At 54.0% G+C, this 21,071-nt stretch overlaps 1 protein-coding gene across 1 annotated transcript in view; it reads left to right on the top strand.

Moving 5' to 3' along the window:
* The window catches only part of LOC140264892 (mitochondrial disaggregase-like), a 72,499-nt gene that overhangs the window by 29,244 nt on the left and 22,184 nt on the right, over positions 1-21,071 (top strand). Inside the window, 1 exon segment of the mRNA XM_072360790.1 lies at positions 8,048-8,176. Within this exon segment, the coding sequence (XP_072216891.1) occupies positions 8,048-8,176 (129 nt within the window).

The raw sequence follows: 21,071 nt of genomic DNA, 5'->3' as shown, positions 1-21,071 counted from the left end.
AGGGATGGATGGACTCAGAAGGGATGGATGGACTCAGTAGGGATGGATGGACTCAGAAGGGCTGGATGGACTCAGAAGGGATGGATGGACTCAGTAGGGATGGATGGACTCAGAAGGGCTGGATGGACTCAGTAGGGCTGGATGGACTCAGAAGGGCTGGATGGACTCAGAAGGGATGGATGGACTCAGTAGGGCTGGATGGACTCAGAAGGGATGGATGGACTCAGCAGGGCTGAATGGACTCAGAAGGGCTGGATGGACTCAGTAGGGCTGGATGGACTCAGAAGGGCTGGATGGACTCAGAAGGGCTGGATGGACTCAGAAGGGATGGTTGGACTCAGAAGGGATGGATGGACTCAGAAGGGCTGGATGGACTCAGAAGGGCTGGATGGACTCAGAAGGGCTGGATGGACTCAGAAGGGCTGAATGGACTCAGAAGGGCTGGATGGACTCAGAAGGGATGGATGGACTCAGAAGGGCTGGATGGACTCAGAAGGGCTGGATGGACTCAGAAGGGATGGATGGACTCAGAAGGGCTGGATGGACTCAGTAGGGATGGATGGACTCAGAAGGGCTGGATGGACTCAGTAGGGCTGGATGGACTCAGAAGGGATGGTTGGACTCAGAAGGGATGGATGGACTCAGAAGGGATGGATGGACTCAGAAGGGCTGGATGGACTCAGAAGGGCTGGATGGACTCAGAAGGGATGGATGGACTCAGAAGGGCTGGATGGACTCAATAGGGCTGGATGGACTCAGAAGGGATGGTTGGACTCAGAAGTGATGGATGGACTCAGAAGGGCTGGATGGACTCAGAAGGGATGGATGGACTCAGTAGGGCTGGATGGACTCAGAAGGGATGGTTGGACTCAGTAGGGCTGGTTGGACTCAGAAGGGCTTGATGGACTCAGAAGGGCTGGATGGACTCAGTAGGGCTGGTTGGAGTCAGAAGGGATGGATGGACTCAGTAGGGCTGGATGGACTCAGTAGGGCTGGATGGACTCAGTGGGGATGGATGGACTCAGAAGGGATGGTTGGACTCAGAAGGGATGGATGGACTCAGTAGGGCTGGTTGGACTCAGTAGGGCTGGTTGGACTCAGTAGGGCTGGATGGACTCAGAAGGGCTGGATGGACTCAGAAGGGATGGATGAACTCAGTGGGGATGGATGGACTCAGAAGGGATGGATGGACTCAGCAGGGCTGGATGGACTCAGTGGGGATGGATGGACTCAGAAGGGATGGATGGACTCAGAAGGGATGGATGGACTCAGAAGGGCTGGTTGGACTCAGTAGGGCTGGTTGGACTCAGAAGGGCTGGATGGACTCAGAAGGGATGTATGGACTCAGAAGGGCTGGATGGACTCAGAAGGGATGAATGGACTCAGTAGGGCTGGATGGACTCAGAAGGGATGGATGGACTCAGAAGGGCTGGATGGACTCAGAAGGGCTGGATGAACTCAGTAGGGCTGGATGGACTCAGAAGGGATGGATGGACTCAGAAGGGCTGGATGGACTCAGTAGGGCTGGATGGACTCAGAAGGGATGGATGGACTCAGAAGGGCTGGATGGACTCAGTAGGGCTGGATGGACTCAGTAGGGATGGATGGACTCAGAAGGGATGGATGGACTCAGAAGGGATGGATGGACTCAGAAGGGATGGTTGGACTCAGAAGGGCTGGTTGGACTCAGAAGGGCTGGATGGACTCAGAAGGGATGGATGGACTCAGAAGGGATGGATGGACTCAGAAGGGCTGGATGGACTCAGAAGGGCTGGTTGGACTCAGAAGGGATGGATGGACTCAGAAGGGCTGGATGGACTCAGAAGGGATGGATGGACTCAGTAGGGCTGGATGGACTCAGAAGGGATGGATGGACTCAGTAGGGCTGGATGGACTCAGAAGGGATGGATGGACTCAGAAGGGCTGGATGGACTCAGAAGGGATGGTTGGACTCAGTAGGGCAGGGCTGGATGGACTCAGAAGGGATAGTTGGACTCAGAAGGGCTGGATGGACTCAGTAGGGCTGGATGGGCTCAGTGGGGCTGGATGGACTCAGTAGGGCTGGATGGACTCAGAAGGGCTGGATGGACTCAGTAGGGCTGGATGGACTCAGAAGGGCTGGATGGACTCAGTAGGGCTGGATGGACTCAGAAGGGCTGGATGGACTCAGTAGGGCTGGATGGACTCAGAAGGGATGGATGGACTCAGTAGGGCTGGATGGACTCAGAAGGGATGGATGGACTCAGAAGGGCTGGATGGACTCAGTAGGGCTGGTTGGACTCAGAAGGGCTGGATGGACTCAGAAGGGCTGGATGGACTCAGAAGGGCTGGATGGACTCAGAAGGGCTGGATGGACTCAGTAGGGCTGGTTGGACTCAGAAGGGCTGGATGGACTCAGAAGGGCTGGATGGACTCAGAAGGGCTGGATGGACTCAGAAGGGCTGGATGGACTCAGAAGGGCTGGATGGACTCAGTAGGGCTGGATGGACTCAGAAGGGCTGGATGGACTCAGTAGGGCTGGTTGGACTCAGAAGGGATGGATGGACTCAGTAGGGCTGGATGGACTCAGAAGGGCTGGATGGACTCAGAAGGGCTGGATGGACTCAGTAGGGCTGGTTGGACTCAGAAGGGATGGATGGACTCAGTAGGGCTGGATGGACTCAGAAGGGCTGGATGGACTCAGTAGGGCTGGTTGGACTCAGAAGGGATGGTTGGACTCAGAAGGGATGGATGGACTCAGTAGGGCTGGATGGACTCAGAAGGGCTGGATGGACTCAGTAGGGCTGGTTGGATTCAATGGGGTCTGCTGGGATGGGAAGGGCAGAAACGGCTCCAAAGGGGGGTGATGTGGAGGAAGCTGGTTGTGATGGGGTCCCATAGAGCCGCTGCGTGCTGGAGCTGGGGGCACCCATGATGAGATGAGAGCGGGGGAATGCAAAATACATGAAGCAACATGAAAAGATGAGCAATGGGCCGGCAGCGCGTAACGCACGCGGCGAGACTTCATTTAAGGCAAAGAGCATCAGCCAATAAAGTTAATTGTTTTTGTCTGCATTCATCCCTCCCTCATGTTATATAGTTTTGGGGTGGTGGGGAGAAGGCAAGGCGGCGCGGCGGCGCGAAGCCGCATCAATTCTTTTGCTTTGACGTGTTTTATTAAAAAGAATAAATTCAGTTGCATTTTAACAACGAGAGGGATGGGAAGAGCCGCCTTTGTGTTGCGGGACCGGTTGGTTGTGGGGTTGTTTTTTTTCTCTTCCCCTTCTTTATTTGTTTGATTCCGTCGCTGTCGTTTACATATTCCTCCTATCAATATTTGGGTCATTAAAAAGCATCCCATATCGAGAGGGGCCGCCGCCGCCGCCGCTCCAGATATATTACAGACATTTATATGGATGGCAGGGAAGGGGAAAGGACGGAGGGCTGAGAATTTGCAGGCCCGCGGTGATGGATGGCAGGGCAGGCTTCCCCTGACGCTTTATTGAGTTTCCGATGATTATCTCTCTCGGAGACATTTTTTACTGCTGACGGCCGAGCTGTCACCGCGCACTGTGGGGGGAAAGACAAAAACAACCCCCCCAACAATAATAACGCTTTAATCTCTTTACCGCGCTGCTCCCTGCCAGCTCAGATTCATCTTCCCTGACGCACGCAGTTCATTATCCTGCTCCTCCCTGGGTAGGAAATGACGACAAGTGAATAAGGAGATGGACTCACCCGGTTCTGTCGGAGCGAATAGGGAAGGGAAGGAGCTGGGCTGGTGTTCATTGATCTTCGGGAGGTTCGTTAGCGGGGGCTCAACTTACCTTTCAGTTCTTTGGAGGGAGTGTGGAGGCTGCACACGGCTGAGCCCATCGGCCTTCATGATGCTCCAAGAGGAGCCGTCCATGATGGTCGGCCTCCCATCCTACAGCCACAGAGTCGTTAAGGTTGGAAAAGACCTCTAAGATCATCCAGTCCGGCCAACAACCAGCCATACCTTGTTTGCTCCTAGAATCAGAGAGTTGTTAAGCTCTAAGATCATCCAGTCCAGCCAACAACCAGCCATACCTTGTTTGCTCCTCGAATCAGAGAGTTGTTAAGCTCTAAGATCATCCAGTTCTGCCACCAACCAGCCATACCTTGTTTGCTCCTAGAATCAGAGAGTCGTTAAGCTCTAAGATCATCCAGCCCGGCCACCAACCAGCCATACCTTGTTTGCTCCCGGAATCAAAGAGTCATTAAGGTTGGGAATGACCTCTAAGATCATCCAGTCTGGCCAACAACCAGCCATACCTTGTTTGCTCCTAGAATCAGAGAGTTGTTAAGCTCTAAGATCATCCAGTCCGTCCAACAACCAGCCATACCATGTTTGCTCCCAGAATCAAAGAGTCGTTAAGGTTGGGAATGACCTCTAAGATCATCCAGTCTGCCCACCAACCAGCCATACCTTGTTTGCTCCTAGAATCAAAGAGGTTTTAAGCTCTAAGATCATCCAGCCCGGCCACCAACCAGCCATACCTTGTTTGCTCCTAGAATCAGAGAGTCGTTAAGGTTGGGAATGACCTCTAAGATCATCCAGTCTGGCCAACAACCAGCCATACCTTGTTTGCTCCTAGAATCAGAGAGTTGTTAAGCTCTAAGATCATCCAGTCCGTCCAACAACCAGCCATACCATGTTTGCTCCCAGAATCAAAGAGTCGTTAAGGTTGGGAATGACCTCTAAGATCATCCAGTCTGCCCACCAACCAGCCATACCTTGTTTGCTCCTAGAATCAAAGAGGTTTTAAGCTCTAAGATCATCCAGCCCGGCCACCAACCAGCCATACCTTGTTTGCTCCTAGAATCAGAGAGTCGTTAAGGTTGGGAATGACCTCTAAGATCATCCAGTCTGGCCACCAACCAGCCATACCATCTTTACTCCTAGAATCAAAGAGTCGTTAAGCTCTAAGATCATCCAGTTCAGCCACCAACCAGCCATACCTTGTTTGCTCACAGCATCAGAGTCATTGAGGGTGGAAATGATCTTTAAGGTCATCAAGTGCAGAAAAGATCTCTAAGATTGTTGAGTCCAATGGCCAGACCATCCCCACCATGTCCACCCGTGGAGTCAAAGACTCATTAAGAAGGTTGGAAATGGCCTCTAAGATCATCAAGTCCAACCTCCAACCATCCACACCATGTTTGTTCATAGAATCAAAGTGTCATTAAGGTTGGAGATGGCCTCTAAGAACATCGAGTCCAACCTCCAACCAACCACACCATGTTTGTTCATAGAATCAAAGCATTGTTAAGGTTGGAAATGGCCTCTAAGATCATCAAGTCCAACCTCCAACCAACCACACCATGTTTGTTCATAGAATCAAAGACTCATTAAGGTTGGAGATGGCCTCTAAGATCATCAAGTCCAACCTCCAACCAACCACACCATGTTTGTTCATAGAATCACCAAGTTTGGAAATGGCCTCCAAGAACATCAAGTCCAACCATCACAGCATCAAAGAGCCATTAAGGGTGGAAATGACCCCTAAGATTGTCAGGTCTGGAAACGATCTCTAAGATCGTCAAGTCCGACGGCCAACCCATCCCTGCTGTGTCTGCTTATAGAATTAGGGAGTCATTAAGGTTGGAAACGACCTCTGAGATCATCAAGTCCAAAGGCCAACCATCCATAACATGTTTAATCATAGACTCAAAGAGCCATTAAGGTTGGGAAGGCCCTCTGAAGTCGTCAGGTCCAACAGCCAAACCCATTCCCATCGTGTCCACTCATAGAATCAATGTCGCCAAGGTTGGGAAAGACCCCTGAGTCAAGTCCAACCACCATCCATCCACACCACGTTTGCTCATAGAATCAAGGAGTCATTAAAGGTGGAAATGACCTCTAAGATTGTCAGGTCTAACCACCAACCACCCCCACCGTGTCTCCTCATGGAGTCAAAGAGTCATTAAGGTTGGAAATGGCCTCTAGGAGAAAAGATCCCTAAGATCATCAAGTCCAACATCCAACCCGTCCCCACTGTGTTTGCTGATAGAATCAGGGTGTCGTTAAGCTTGGAAACGAGCTCTAAGTCAAATCCAACATCCAACCCGTCCCCACCGTGCCCACTCAGAATCAAAGAGTCCCTAAGGTTGGAAATGGCCTCTTATCCCTGTCAGTTTCAGTCCCTAGAGACAGCTGCTGTGGTCACCGTCCATTTTTGATGGTTAGAGGAGGGCCAACATCACAGGAGGTTTTCTAGCCTGCCTTGTGGACCTGATACGGGGCGTCCCCATCCCTGCTCAGCACCCAGCCCACATGCTGACACGCAGCCTGGCTTCCCCACCTTAGGGATATAACCCCCAACAAGGCCAAGCCTGGCTTCCCCATGTTAGGGATATAACCCCCAACAAGGCCAAGCCTGGCTTCCCCATGTAAGGGATATAACCCCCAACAAGGCCAAGCCTGGCTTCCCCATGTTAGGGATATAACCCCCAACAAGGCCAAGCCTGGCTTCCCCACATTAGGGATATAACCCCCAACAAGGCCAAGCCTGGCTTCCCCATGTTAGGGATATAACCCCCAACAAGGCCAAGCCTGGCTTCCCCACATTAGGGATATAACCCCCATCAAGGCCAAGCCTGGCTTCCCCTCCTTAGGGATATAACCCCCAACAAGGCCAAGCCTGGCTTCCCCACATTAGGGATATAACCCCCAACAAGGCCAAGCCTGGCTTCCCCACGTTAAGGATATAACCCCCAACAAGGCCAAGCCTGGCTTCCCCATGTTAGGGATATAACCCCAACAAGGCCAAGCCTGGCTTCCCCATGTTAGGGATATAACCCCCAACAAGGCCAAGCCTGGCTTCCCCATGTTAGGGATATAACCCCAACAAGGCCAAGCCTGGCTTCCCCACATTAGGGATATAACCCCCAACAAGGCCAAGCCTGGCTTCCCCACATTAGGGATATAACCCCCAACAAGGCCAAGCCTGGCTTCCCCACATTAGGGATATAACCCCAACAAGGCCAAGCCTGGCTTCCCCATGTTAGGGATATAACCCCCAACAAGGCCAAGCCTGGCTTCCCCATGTTAGGGATATAACCCCAACAAGGCCAAGCCTGGCTTCCCCATGTTAGGGATATAACCCCCAACAAGGCCAAGCCTGGCTTCCCCATGTTAGGGATATAACCCCCAACAAGGCCAAGCCTGGCTTCCCCACCTAAGGGATATAACCCCCAACAAGGCCAAGCCTGGCTTCCCCACATTAGGGATATAACCCCCAACAAGGCCAAGCCTGGCTTCCCCACCTAAGGGATATAACCCCCAACAAGGCCAAGCCTGGCTTCCCCATGTTAGGGATATAACCCCCAACAAGGCCAAGCCTGGCTTCCCCACCTAAGGGATATAACCCCCAACAAGGCCAAGCCTGGCTTCCCCACCTAAGGGATATAACCCCCAACAAGGCCAAGCCTGGCTTCCCCATGTAAGGGATATAACCCCCAACAAGGCCAAGCCTGGCTTCCCCATGTTAGGGATATAACCCCCAACAAGGCCAAGCAGGCTATGTTTGCAGACAGGTGGGAGCTGCTCATGGCTGCCATTCCTTACGTTGGCATTCAGAAGCGCACGGGGCTGGAGGGAAGGAAACAAATCTAATGAACCCGGTTCAGAGAGCAGCGGTTTCCATTCAAAGCAGCCTTGCAGTTCCTTGCTCTGATTTCACAGGACCTCGTGGGGCTAATTGCATTTGCTGGGGGACTTCCAGGCTTTGCAGCCAGCTGTAAAATGCGTTACCGTGATTGACTTCCATGGTGGCAGCATTCAGAGCCCGCGGGATGGGAACTGCGGGCCCCAAAGGAAGGGGGGCAGCCTGGAGGGGTCGGGTTGTGCTCGTCTGCTCTTGAAGCCTTGCCTTGCCCTGAACCCTTCTCTTGCCTTGCCCCGAAGCCTTCTCTTGTCTTGCCCTGAACCCTTCTCTTGTCTTGCCCTGAATCCTTCTCTTGTCTTGCCCTGAACCCTTCTCTTCTCTTGCCCTGAACCCTTCTCCTTTCTTGCCCTGAACCCTTCTCCTTTCTTGCCCCGCAGTCCTTGTGACCCGCGAGGACGACTTCAACAACCGCCTCAACGTCCGCGCCAGCTTCCGCGGCTGCACAGCGCTGCATTACGCCGTGCTGGCCGACGACTCCCTGAGCGTCCGGATGCTGCTGGAGGCAGGTGGGTGCTGCTGCTTCGGGCTCTGACCCACACTTGTGGGGCTCGGTGAGAGCCACGCGGGCCCGTCTTGAGGACGAGATGCGATTTGCTGCTCGCTGTCACCTCCATCCTGTGCCGTTCTGACGGGTGACGCCGTGGCCGCGGGATGGTTTGGGTTGGAAGGCTGAGCTCCCGGCCCTCCAACATCAACATCCCTTCATTGGCTCCGTGCACAGCCCACTCCTGTGGCAGAGGAGGAGGAGATGCTGGGCTGACAGGGCAGAGATGCGCTGCCATGACGACGGCTGCAATATTTACCCTCCCACTGCTCCTTTGCCACGGGGACGCGCTGCTCCGGCACAGCGCTGTGCAGACCCAGAGCGGGGCAGTGCTGCTGTAGGGCTGTCACAGTGTCTGTAGGGCTGTCACACTGTAGGGCTGTCACAGTGTCTGTAGGGCTGTCACACTGTAGGGCTGTCACACTGTAGGGCTGTCACGGTGTCTGTAGGGCTGTCACACTGTAGGGCTGTCACAGTGTCTGTAGGGCTGTCACACTGTAGGGCTGTCACAGTGTCTGTAGGGCTGTCACACTGTAGGGCTGTCACACTGTAGGGCTGTCACGGTGTCTGTAGGGCTGTCACACTGTAGGGCTGTCACAGTGTCTGTAGGGCTGTCACACTGTAGGGCTGTCACACTGTAGGGCTGTCACAGTGTCTGTAGGGCTGTCACACTGTAGGGCTGTCACACTGTAGGGCTGTCACGGTGTCTGTAGGGCTGTCACACTGTAGGGCTGTCACAGTGTCTGTAGGGCTGTCACACTGTAGGGCTGTCACACTGTAGGGCTGTCACGGTGTCTGTAGGGCTGTCACACTGTAGGGCTGTCACAGTGTCTGTAGGGCTGTCACACTGTAGGGCTGTCACACTGTAGGGCTGTCACAGTGTCTGTAGGGCTGTCACACTGTAGGGCTGTCGCGCTGTAGGGCTGTCACGTTGTAGGGCTGTCACATTGTAGGGCTGTCACAGTGTAGGGCTGTCACATTGTAGGGCTGTCACATTGTAGGACTGTCATGCTGTAGGGCTGTCACATTGTAGGGCTCTCACAGGGTAGGGCTGTCACGTTGTAGGGCTGTCACATTGTAGGGCTGTCACGTTGTAGGGCTGTCACACTGTAGGGCTGTCACGTTGTAGGGCTGTCACTGTAGGGCTGTCACAGTGTAGGGCTGTCACACTGTAGGGCTTTCACGTTGTAGGGCTGTCACGTTGTACGGCTGTCACGTTGTAGGGATGTCACACTGTAGGGCTGTCATAGTGTAGGGCTGTCACATTGTAGGGCTGTCACGCTGTAGGGCTGTCACAGGGTAGGGCTGTCATACTGTAGGGCTGTCACAGTGTCTGTAGGGCTGTCACATTGTAGGGCTGTCACACTGTAGGGCTGTCACGTTGTTACGCTGTCACACTGTAGGGCTGTCACACTGTAGGGCTGTCACAGTGTCTGTAGGGCTGTCACGTTGTAGGGCTGTCACATTGTAGGGCTGTCACACTGTAGGGCTGTCACAGTGTCTGTAGGGCTGTCACACTGTAGGGCTGTCACGTTGTAGGGCTGTCACACTGTAGGGCTGTCACGTTGTAGGGCTGTCACATTGTAGGGCTGTCACGTTGTAGGGCTGTCACACTGTAGGGCTGTCACGTTGTAGGGCTGTCACACTGTAGGGCTGTCACGTTGTAGGGCTGTCACACTGTAGGGCTGTCACGTTGTAGGGCTGTCACACTGTAGGGCTGTCACACTGTAGGGCTGTCACGTTGTAGGGCTGTCACGTTGTACGGCTGTCACACTGTAGGGCTGTCATGTTGTAGGGCTGTCACATTGACTGTAGGGCTGTCACATTGTAGGGCTGTCACACTGTAGGGCTGTCACATTGTAGGGCTGTCACGTTGTAGGGCTGTCACACTGTAGGGCTGTCACAGTGTAGGGCTGTCACATTGTAGGGCTGTCACACTGTAGGGCTGTCACGTTTTAGGGCTGTCACTGTAGGGCTGTCACAGTGTAGGGCTGTCACACTGTAGGGCTGTCACTGTAGAGCTGTCACACTGTAGGGCTGTCACATTGTCTGTAGGGCTGTCACACTGTAGGGCTGTCACACTGTAGGGCTGTCACTTTGTAGGGCTGTGTGTGTGAGCACCAAAGGGGATCCTGTGCGCAACCAGCCGTTCTTCGGATGGCGATTTCGGGTTCCCTGTTGGGATGTGGGGAAATGGCTTCAATCGAGGAGAGAGGAGCTCGGGACTGGGGCTGGACCATCTGACCTTCCATCATCCCTCCCAGCTCAGACCATTCTGTGACCCTACCGTGGTTTCCTCGCTCGACCCAACGCGTCCATCTTCCTTTGGGCCCTTCCAACCCAACCCACGATTGCGTCCATTGGATCCTCCTCCATAGGGGCACTTCTCCCCCCCCACCTCCCCCACCCTTCAGAGCAGGATGTTTCCTGCCTGCTGACACAGCGCAGCCCCCCTCGCCCCCCCCCAGTCCCCTCCATCTGCCTTTATTTTAACCAAGTATCCATTTACTCTCCCCGGCACTTCCTCTCCCGATGCCCTCAGGGCCAAAGCCATTAACTAACATCCCCCCCCCTTCCGCCCTATGCTTCTATAGTGGAAGCCCCCTGCCCCTTTGTGCCCCTTTGTGCCCCTTTGTGCCCCTTTGTGCCCCATTCAGTGTCCGGGTGACCCCTCTGGACCTCCTCCCCTGGTGGTCAGCATGTGCGTGCCCAGCAGAGCGCGAGACGTCCCGCTGTGGTGGCTGGTGCCGTTTCGCAGCCTGCCGACCTGAGCTGACACCATCAATGTCCTCCTCCGTCTCAAGGAGTGGGTGTGAGCTGCTGTGCACCAGCACCATCGATCCGGGGGCTTTTTGTTTGTTAAGAGGGTTGGGTGGGGGGGGGGGGGAGAAGGAGAGGAGGGGGAAGGGGGGCTCTCCATCCAGACACGGCAGCGCTTTGCTTCTCTAAGGGCCCCGTTTCAATCTGCTGCATGAAATCCCCCCTCCCAAGGTCTGCTTTCTGCAGGCAAAGTGGAGCTCAGCACCCTAACAACTCTGGGGGCACTTTCCCCCCCTGCCCCCCACCACCCCGTGCTGCTGCTCTGTGTTCTGAAGGGCTCTCCCTTAGCAAAATGCTCTTCCAATGGGCAGAAGTTGCGCTGCCTTCCCTTCCAACCTGATGCGGCCCCGATGCTCCACGCGCTCTCACCCTGCTGCCCTCAGCTTCAGCCAAGGGAAAGGAGCCGCGGGCTGCTCTGCTTCTGCCTTATCCCAACTGCAGCTGAGGACCCATCGGCCTCGAGCTGCCGTGCAACCACAGCCCCACACCTGGCCCAGTCCTGGCCCCATAGGGACAGGAGCAGCATCGGGCAGCCCCCCAGGTGGCCCCACCTCCCCCAGTCAGCACCCAGAGCCCCGGCCAGCTGTTGGGCAGGAGAACCTGAGACACTTTCCCCTCTCGCTGCTCCTGTTTCCAATGAATTCAGTATCGATCCCTCCCGCTGAGCTGTACATTTTGCAAAAGACAACAACAACAACAAAAAAATATGATTAAATGGAGCAATAGAACCTGCCAGCAGCAACGGCTCAATATGTTCCGGGACGACGTATCGACCCCAACGTCCGACCGCAGCGAGATCCACCGCCAGCCCGACCACACCAGTAATTAAAACCCGGAGAGATTGGGATTGAAAAGCTCAACGTCCAATGGAGCAATGAGTGTGAATGCTGGCGGTGTCGCAGTGCTTTAAGGGTTGGGTTCCCCAAAGGGCAGGGGAGCAGAGAGATCCCTCTTATGGTATTTCATGGTGTTTGGTGTGAGTCTGATTGCTCTGCACACATGGAGGGGGAGCATCAAAGTGGGAGAGGGGGCAGCTTGTCCTGTAGGGGGTTGTGCAGGACAGAGGCTTTCCTCAGCCCCCGTGCACCAGCAGTGCCCACTGAGACAGCTAAGGAAGGAGATCCCGAGTCGTGCAGTCATAGAACGATGAAGGAGGAGCCCTCTGAGGTCCGTATTGCTAATAAGAACCTTCCAGATCACTGGTTCTCCTTGCCCGGCTGGTCCTCACCTCCATCTGTAATCCCAAACGGAGCTCGTGTGCCAACACGTGTTGTGCAGTGACTGAACTGCGGAACCCTCCTGGTTGGAAATGACCTCCAAGATCACCCAGACCAACCACCAGCCCATCCCCACATCGGTGCTCATAGAACCGAAGAGTCATTAACGTTGGGAAGGGACCTCCGAGATCCCCAACCCAGCCCATCCCTACATTGTTGCTCATTAGAACCAAAGAGTCATTAAGGTTGGAAGGGACCTCTGAGATCGTCAACTCAGCCCATCCCTACATTGTTACTCATAGAACCAAAGAGTCATTAGGGTTGGAAATGACCTCCAAGATCCCCAACTCAGCCCATCCCTACATTGTTGCTCATAGAACCGAAGAGTCATTAAGGTTGGAAATGACCTCCAAGATCACCCAGACCAACCACCAGCCCATCCCCACATCGCTGCTCATTAGAACCAAAGAGTCATTAAGGTTGGAAATGACCTCCAAGATCCCCAACTCAGCCCATCCCCACATTGTTACTCATTAGAACCAAAGAGTCATTAAGGTTGGAAATGACCTCCAAGATCCTCAACCCAGCCCATCCCCACATCGGTGCTCATTAGAACCGAAGAGTCATTAGGGTTGGAAGGGACCTCTGAGATCCCCAACTCAGCCCATCCCTACATTGTTACTCATTAGAACCAAAGAGTCATTAAGGTTGGAAATGACCTCCAAGATCCCCAACCCAGCCCATCCCTACATTGTTGCTCATAGAACCAAAGAGTCATTAGGGTTGGAAATGACCTCTGAGATCCCCAACTCAGCCCATCCCCACATCACTGCTCATAGAACCAAAGAGTCATTAGGGTTGGAAATGACCTCCAAGATCACCCAGACCAACCACCAGCCCATCCCCACATTGGTGCTCATAAAGCCAAAGAGTCATTAAGGTTGGAAATGACCTCCAAGATCCCCAACCCAGCCCATCCCCACATCGCTGCTCATAGAGCCAAAGAGTCATTAGGGTTGGAAGGGACCTCTAAGATCCCCAACTCAGCCCATCCCCACATTGTTGCTCATTAGAACCAGAGTCATTAAGGTTGGAAATGACCTCCAAGATCACTCAGACCAACCACCAGCCCATCCCCACATCGGTGCTCATAGAACCGAAGAGTCATTAAGGTTGGAAGGGACCTCCAAGATCCCCAACCCAGCCCATCCCCACATCGCTGCTCATAGAACCAGAGTCATTAAGGTTGGAAGGGACCTCCGAGATCCCCAACCCAGCCCATCCCTACATTGTTACTCATTAGAACCAAAGAGTCATTAGGGTTGGAAATGACCTCCAAGATCACCCAGACCAACCACCAGCCCAACCCCACATCGGTGCTCATAGAACCGAAGAGTCATTAAGGTTGGAAGGGACCTCCAAGATCCCCAACCCAGCCCATCCCCACCACGTGTGCCAACCGTGCTCATGTTGTGTCCCATACAGCTGGTGTTGGTAGGAGCCATAGCTGAGCCCAGCTCTCTGCTGTTGGCCCACATCCCATCCCTCTCCAACTCCCTGCTCTTTATTGTCCAGTCCTGGATGCCTTTAGCTTTCTTTCTGTTCGGATCCCCAACCCTCCACGTTGGGTTGTCCAACCACCGCTGCTGGGAGGAGGAGGCCTTGAAGCACAACTTGTGCTCCCTGGGGGCATCTATCCGGATTCCTGCTCTGCCTTGAGGATTCCCATCCACGCATCCCATCGTTTGGGTTGGAAGGGACATTTTGAGGTCATAGGATGGTCCGTGTTGGAAGGGACCTCCAGGATCATGGAGCTCCAGCCCCCATCTGATCCAATGCCCGAACCCTACCCGGTTCCTTGGCAGGCATCGTTCTTTCTCCCTTGCTGCTCCTTGTGGGAGCGTTGCTCTCATTCCTTTGTGCTGGGAATGGGGGCAGACCCTCAGCAGGGCTCCACATCCAGCACCCACTGACACATCCCTGCCTGACAGAGGTGTGAGGAGGAGGGGGGGGGTCAGGCTCACAGGCTCCTATTAACACAGCATGACAAAAGCCTTTTGCGAACGCCGTGTCTGATTGATTTAAAAGAAAAACCAGATCTGCGTTACTGGACACAGGGAAAAAAAAAAACCAAAGCAGAAGGGTGATCATGCTAATTCAATCACGGGAGGCTCAGGAGGACAGGAGTCCTTTCGTATTACCGTAACTGGCCATGTGCAGCAATAAGGTTGTCGGTCCTTGTCAGAGCTGATGGCTGTTGGCACTCTGCAATCCCGGCTGTGGATGGGTGGGACCCGCCGTGGACCGGAGCCTTTTCAGTGTCTCCCCTTGTTAGGATTCAGTTTTGCTTCACCAGAAATGAGAGTCGAGGGGGGCTTCGTCCGTGCACCAACATCAGCGTGGGCTCTGCGCTGCTGGATGGAGGGACCCGGGGGGGGTGGGATGTCCCACAGGGACCCAGGAGACCTGGAGGAGCCCCCAGTGAAATGAGTCCTGAAGCTGCTGTAGGTTGAGAAGCTCTGGGAGACTGGAGCTGGGTTTTGGCTGCTGGGAACGGTGCTCTGCGTGCGCCGGGGTGAAGCTGGGCTGACTTCTTGCCCAGCCACTCGGTTGTCGCCTTCTCCATCTTCAGGGTGGGGACAGAGGGGGATATGGAACAAGGATGGAGGATATGGAACAAGGATGGAGGATATGGAACAAGGATGGAGGATATGGAACAAGGATGGAGGATATGGAGAAAGGATGGAGGATATGGAACAAGGATGGAGGATATGGAACAAGGATGGAGGATATGGAACAAGGATGGAGGATATGGAGAAAGGATGGAGGATATGGAACAAGGATGGAGGATATGGAGAAAGGATGGAGGATATGGAACAAGGATGGAGGATATGGAACAAGGATGGAGGATATGGAGCAAGGATGGAGGATATGGAGCAAGGATGGAGGATATGGAACAAGGATGGAGGATATGGAACAAGGATGGAGGATATGGAGCAAGGGTGGAGGATATGGAGCAAGGATGGAGGATATGGAGCAAGGATGGAGGATATGGAGCAAGGATGGGGGATATGGAGCAAGGATGGAGGATATGGAACAAGGATGGAGGATATGGAGCAAGGGTGGAGGATATGGAGCAAGGATGGAGGATATGGAGCAAGGATGGAGGATATGGAGCAAGGATGGGGGATATGGAGCAAGGATGGAGGATATGGAGCAAGGATGGAGGATATGGAGCAAGGATGGAGGATATGGAGCAAGGGTGGAGGATATGGAGCAAGGATGGAGGATATGGAGCAAGGATGGAGGATATGGAGCAAGGATGGAGGATATGGAATAAGGATGGAGTATATGGAACAAGAATGGAGGATATGGAACAAGGATGGAGGATATGGAGCAAGGATGGAGGATATGGAATAAGGATGGAGGATATGGAGCAAGGATGGAGGATATGGAGCAAGGATGGAGGATATGGAATAAGGATGGAGTATATGGAACAAGAATGGAGGATATGGAACAAGGATGGAGGATATGGAGCAAGGATGGAGGATATGGAATAAGGATGGAGGATATGGAGCAAGGATGGGGGATATGGAGCAAGGATGGAGGATATGGAATAAGGATGGAGTATATGGAACAAGAATGGAGGATATGGAACAAGGATGGAGGATATGGAGCAAGGATGGAGGATATGGAACAAGGATGGAGGATATGGAGCAAGGATGGAGGATATGGAGCAAGGATGGAGGATATGGAGCAAGGATGGAGGATATGGAACAAGGATGGAGGATATGGAGCAAGGATGGAGGACAAGGATGGAGGACATGGAGGACAAGGAGTGAGGATGGAGGACAGGGATATGGATGGAGGACATGGCACAAGGAGGGAGGACAGGGATATGGATGGAGGACTGGGATGGAGGTCAAGGAGCAAGGATGGAGGACATGAATGGAGGACAAGGAGTGAGGATGGAGGACAGATAAGGATAGAGGACTTGGCACAAGGAGGGAGGACAGGGATAAGGATGGAGGACAAGGGGTGAGGATGGAGGACATGGATGGAGGACAAGGACAAGGCTGGAGGACAGGGATATGGATGGAGGACAAGGGGTGAGGATGGAGGACAAGGATAAGGATGGGGGACAAGGAGTGAGGATGGAGGACAGGGATATGGATGGAGGACACGGCACAAGGAGGGAGGACAGGGATAAGGATGGAGAACAGGGATAAGGATGGAGGACAGGGATGGAGGACATGGCACAATGAAGGAGGACAGGGATAAGGATGGAGGACAGGGATAAAGGGTAGAGGACATGGCACAATGAAGGAGGACAGGGATATGGATGGAGGACAGGGGATATGGATGGAGGACAGGGATAAGGATGGAGGACAGGGATAGAGGACATGGCACAATGAAGGAGGACAGGGATATGGATGGAGGACAGGGGATATGGATGGAGGACAGGGATAAGGATGGAGGACAGGGATAGAGGACATGGCACAATGAAGGAGGACAGGGATAAGGATGGAGGACAGGGATAAAGATGGAGGACAGGGATAGAGGACATGGCACAATGTAGGAGGACGGATATGGATGGAGGACAAGGGGTGAGGATGGAGGACAGGGATATGGATGGAGGACAGGGATAAGGATGGAGGACATGGCACAATGAAGGAGGACAGGGATAAGGCTGGAGGATAGGGATAAGGGTAGAGGACATGGCACAAGGAGAAAGGACAGGGATAAGGATGGAGGACAGGGATAGAGGACATGGCACAATGAAGGAGGACAGGGATAAGGATGGAGGACAGGGGATGAGGATGGAGGACAGGGATAGAGGACATGGCACAAGGAGGGAGGACAGGGATAAGGCTGGAGGACAGGGATATGGATGGAGGACAAGGGGTGAGGATGGAGGACAGGGATAAGGATGGAGGACAAGGGGTGAGGGCCTGGGTCCATCCCTGCCCATCCATCTGCTGCCTGTATCTCCGCTGCTCCCCACAGCCCCCCAGCCTTGGGGAAGGCGTGTAGCGCAGCGCCGCATCCCGCGCTCTATTGACAACTGATCCGCAGTGTGAAGGAATTCAAGACAAATGGTGCGAGGGACGGAGTTAATAAAAACTGAAAAATTGAGGGCTGTCACTCGGCGAAACCTGCTTCGATCCCGCCGGCAGCAACATATTTCCCCAATGAGTGACCTTCCGCAGCTGCCGCCGTTGCGCGCGCGGGCGATGCCGGTGAGCTGGCCGTGCCATTCATCAACCACGATCAGCTGGGGGCCTCCCAATGCAGGAGGGAGGTGCAGGCAGCACAGCCCGAGGTGCTGCCCAGGTGTTGGCTCCGTGACAGCGGCGGGAGGTGACGGATGGGCTCCCATTATGGCGGCGTGGGCGGCGGTGGGAGGAGGAGGTCAGGCCGGCGGCCGCGGCGATGTGCCATTAGCAGGAGGGGGGACAGCGTTATTTATGGGGTGGGGATGGACGAGCCGGGCTCTATCAATTATTGCCGCAATTAGTCAAGTCGTCAAAGCCATTAACGGAGGGGACTGAGCCAATATTGGGTGGGTGGCTGTTATCGATAGGGACGGGGGTTCGGAGGGACGACCCACAGCCGTCCTTTTGGGGGGGAAGCCTCGAGGATGGAATTGCAGCCCCCCCCTCAACACCTCCCCATGCAGGGGATCGAGCTCCAGCCCCAACCCCATCACCTCCCTTATCCTGTCTCCCCTATTCCCATGGTGCCATACTGGTGTCCTTCCTATTCCCATGGTGCCATACTGGTGTCCTTCCTATTCCCATGGTGCCATACTGGTGTCCTTCCTATTCCCATGGTGCCATACTGGTGTCCTTCCTATTCCCATGGTGCCATACTGGTGTCTCCCCTATTCCCATGGTGCCATACTGGTGTCCTTCCTATTCCCATGGTGCCATACTGGTGTCTCCCCTATTCCCATGGTGCCATACTGGTGTCTCCCCTATTCCCATGGTGCCATACTGGTGTCCTTCCTATTCCCATGGTGCCATACTGGTGTCCTTCTATTCCCATGGTGCCATACTGGTGTCCTTCCTATTCCCATGGTGCCATACTGGTGTCTCCCCTATTCCCATGGTGCCATACTGGTGTCCTTCCTATTCCCATGGTGCCATACTGGTGTCCTTCCTATTCCCATGGTGCCATACTGGTGTCCTTCCTATTCCCATGGTGCCATACTGGTGTCTCCCCTATTCCCATGGTGCCATACTGGTGTCCCTCCTATTCCCATGGTGCCATACTGGTGTCTCCCCTATTCCCATGGTGCCATACTGGTGTCCTTCCTATTCCCATGGTGCCATACTGGTGTCTCCCCTATTCCCATGGTGCCATACTGGTGTCCTTCCTATTCCCATGGTGCCATACTGGTGTCCTTCCTATTCCCATGGTGCCATACTGGTGTCTCCCCTATTCCCATGGTGCCATACTGGTGTCCTTCCTATTCCCATGGTGCCATATTGGTGTCCTTCCTATTCCCATGGTGCCATACTGGTGTCTCCCCTATTCCCATGGTGCCATACTGGTGTCCTTCCTATTCCCATGGTGCCATACTGGTGTCCTTCCTATTCCCATGGTGCCACACTGGTGTCCTTCCTATTCCCATGGTGCCATACTGGTGTCCTTCCTATTCCCATGGTGCCATACTGGTGTCCTTCCTATTCCCATGGTGCCATACTGGTGTCCTTCCTATTCCCATGGTGCCATACTGGTGTCCTTCCTATTCCCATGGTGCCATATTGGTGTCCTTCCTATTCCCATGGTGCCATACTGGTGTCTCCCCTATTCCCATGGTGCCATACTGGTGTCTCCCCTATTCCCATGGTGCCATTCTGGTGTCTCCCCTATTCCCATGGTGCCATACTGGTGTCTCCCCTATTCCCATGGTGCCATACTGGTGTCTCCCCTATTCCCATGGTGCCATACTGGTGTCTCCCCTATTCCCATGGTGCCATACTGGTGTCTCCCCTATTCCCATGGTGCCATACTGGTGTCTCCCCTATTCCCATGGTGCCATACTGGTGTCCTTCCTATTCCCATGGTGCCATACTGGTGTCCTTCCTATTCCCATGGTGCCATACTGGTGTCTCCCCTATTCCCATGGTGCCATACTGGTGTCTCCCCTATTCCCATGGTGCCATACTGGTGTCTCCCCTATTCCCATGGTGCCATACTGGTGTCCTTCCTATTCCCATGGTGCCATACTGGTGTCTCCCCTATTCCCATGGTGCCATACTGGTGTCCTTCCTATTCCCATGGTGCCATACTGGTGTCCTTCCTATTCCCATGGTGCCATACTGGTGTCTCCCCTATTCCCATGGTGCCATACTGGTGTCCTTCCTATTCCCATGGTGCCATACTGGTGTCCTTCCTATTCCCATGGTGCCACACTGGTGTCTCCCCTATTCCCATGGTGCCATACTGGTGTCCTTCCTATTCCCATGGTGCCATACTGGTGTCCTTCCTATTCCCATGGTGCCATACTGGTGTCCTTCCTATTCCCATGGTGCCATACTGGTGTCCTTCCTATTCCCATGGTGCCATACTGGTGTCTCCCCTATTCCCATGGTGCCATTCTGGTGTCTCCCCTATTCCCATGGTGCCATACTGGTGTCTCCCCTATTCCCATGGTGCCATACTGGTTTCTCCCCTATTCCCATGGTGCCATACTGGTGTCCTTCCTATTCCCATGGTGCCATACTGGTGTCTTCCCTATTCCCATGGTGCCATACTGGTGTCCTTCTATTCCCATGGTGCCATACTGGTGTCCCTTCTATTCCCATGGTGCCATACTGGTGTCTCCCCTATTCCCATGGTGCCATACTGGTGTCTCCCCTATTCCCATGGTGCCATACTGGTGTCTCCCCTATTCCCATGGTGCCATACTGGTGTCTCCCCTATTCCCATGGTGCCATACTGGTGTCCTTCCTATTCCCATGGTGCCATACTGGTGTCCTTCCTATTCCCATGGTGCCATACTGGTGTCTCCCCTATTCCCATGGTGCCATACTGGTGTCCTTCCTATTCCCATGGTGCCATACTGGTGTCTCCCCTATTCCCATGGTGCCATACTGGTGTCTCCCCTATTCCCATGGTGCCATACTGGTTTCCTTCCTATTCCCATGGTGCCATACTGGTGTCTCCCCTATTCCCATGGTGCCATACTGGTGTCTCCCCTATTCCCATGGTGCCATACTGGTGTCTCCCCTATTCCCATGGTGCCATACTGGTGTCTCCCCTATTCCCATGGTGCCATACTGGTGTCCTTCCTATTCCCATGGTGCCATACTGGTGTCTCCCCTATTCCCATGGTGCCATACTGGTGTCCTTCTATTCCCATGGTGCCATACTGGTGTCTCCCTATTCCCATGGTGCCATACTGGTGTCTCCCCTATTCCCATGGTGCCATACTGGTGTCTCCCTATTCCCATGGTGCCATTCTGGTGTCTCCCCTATTCCCATGGTGCCATACTGGTGTCTCCCTATTCCCATGGTGCCATACTGGTGTCTCCCCTATTCCCATGGTGCCATACTGGTGTCTCCCTATTCCCATGGTGCCATACTGGTGTCTCCCCTATTCCCTTGGTGCCATACTGGTGTCTCCCCTATTCCCATGGAGCCATACTGGTGTCCTTCCTATTCCCATGGTGCCATACTGGTGTCTCCCCTATTCCCATGGTGCCATACTGGTGTCTCCCCTATTCCCATGGTGCCATACTGGTGTCTCCCCTATTCCCATGGTGCCATACTGGTGTCTCCCCTATTCCCATGGTGCCATACTGGTGTCCC

Source organism: Excalfactoria chinensis, unplaced genomic scaffold (assembly GCF_039878825.1).
Source record: "Excalfactoria chinensis isolate bCotChi1 unplaced genomic scaffold, bCotChi1.hap2 Scaffold_336, whole genome shotgun sequence".
Lineage (NCBI taxonomy): Eukaryota > Metazoa > Chordata > Aves > Galliformes > Phasianidae > Excalfactoria > Excalfactoria chinensis.
This window is presented reverse-complemented; position numbering and strand designations above follow the sequence as displayed.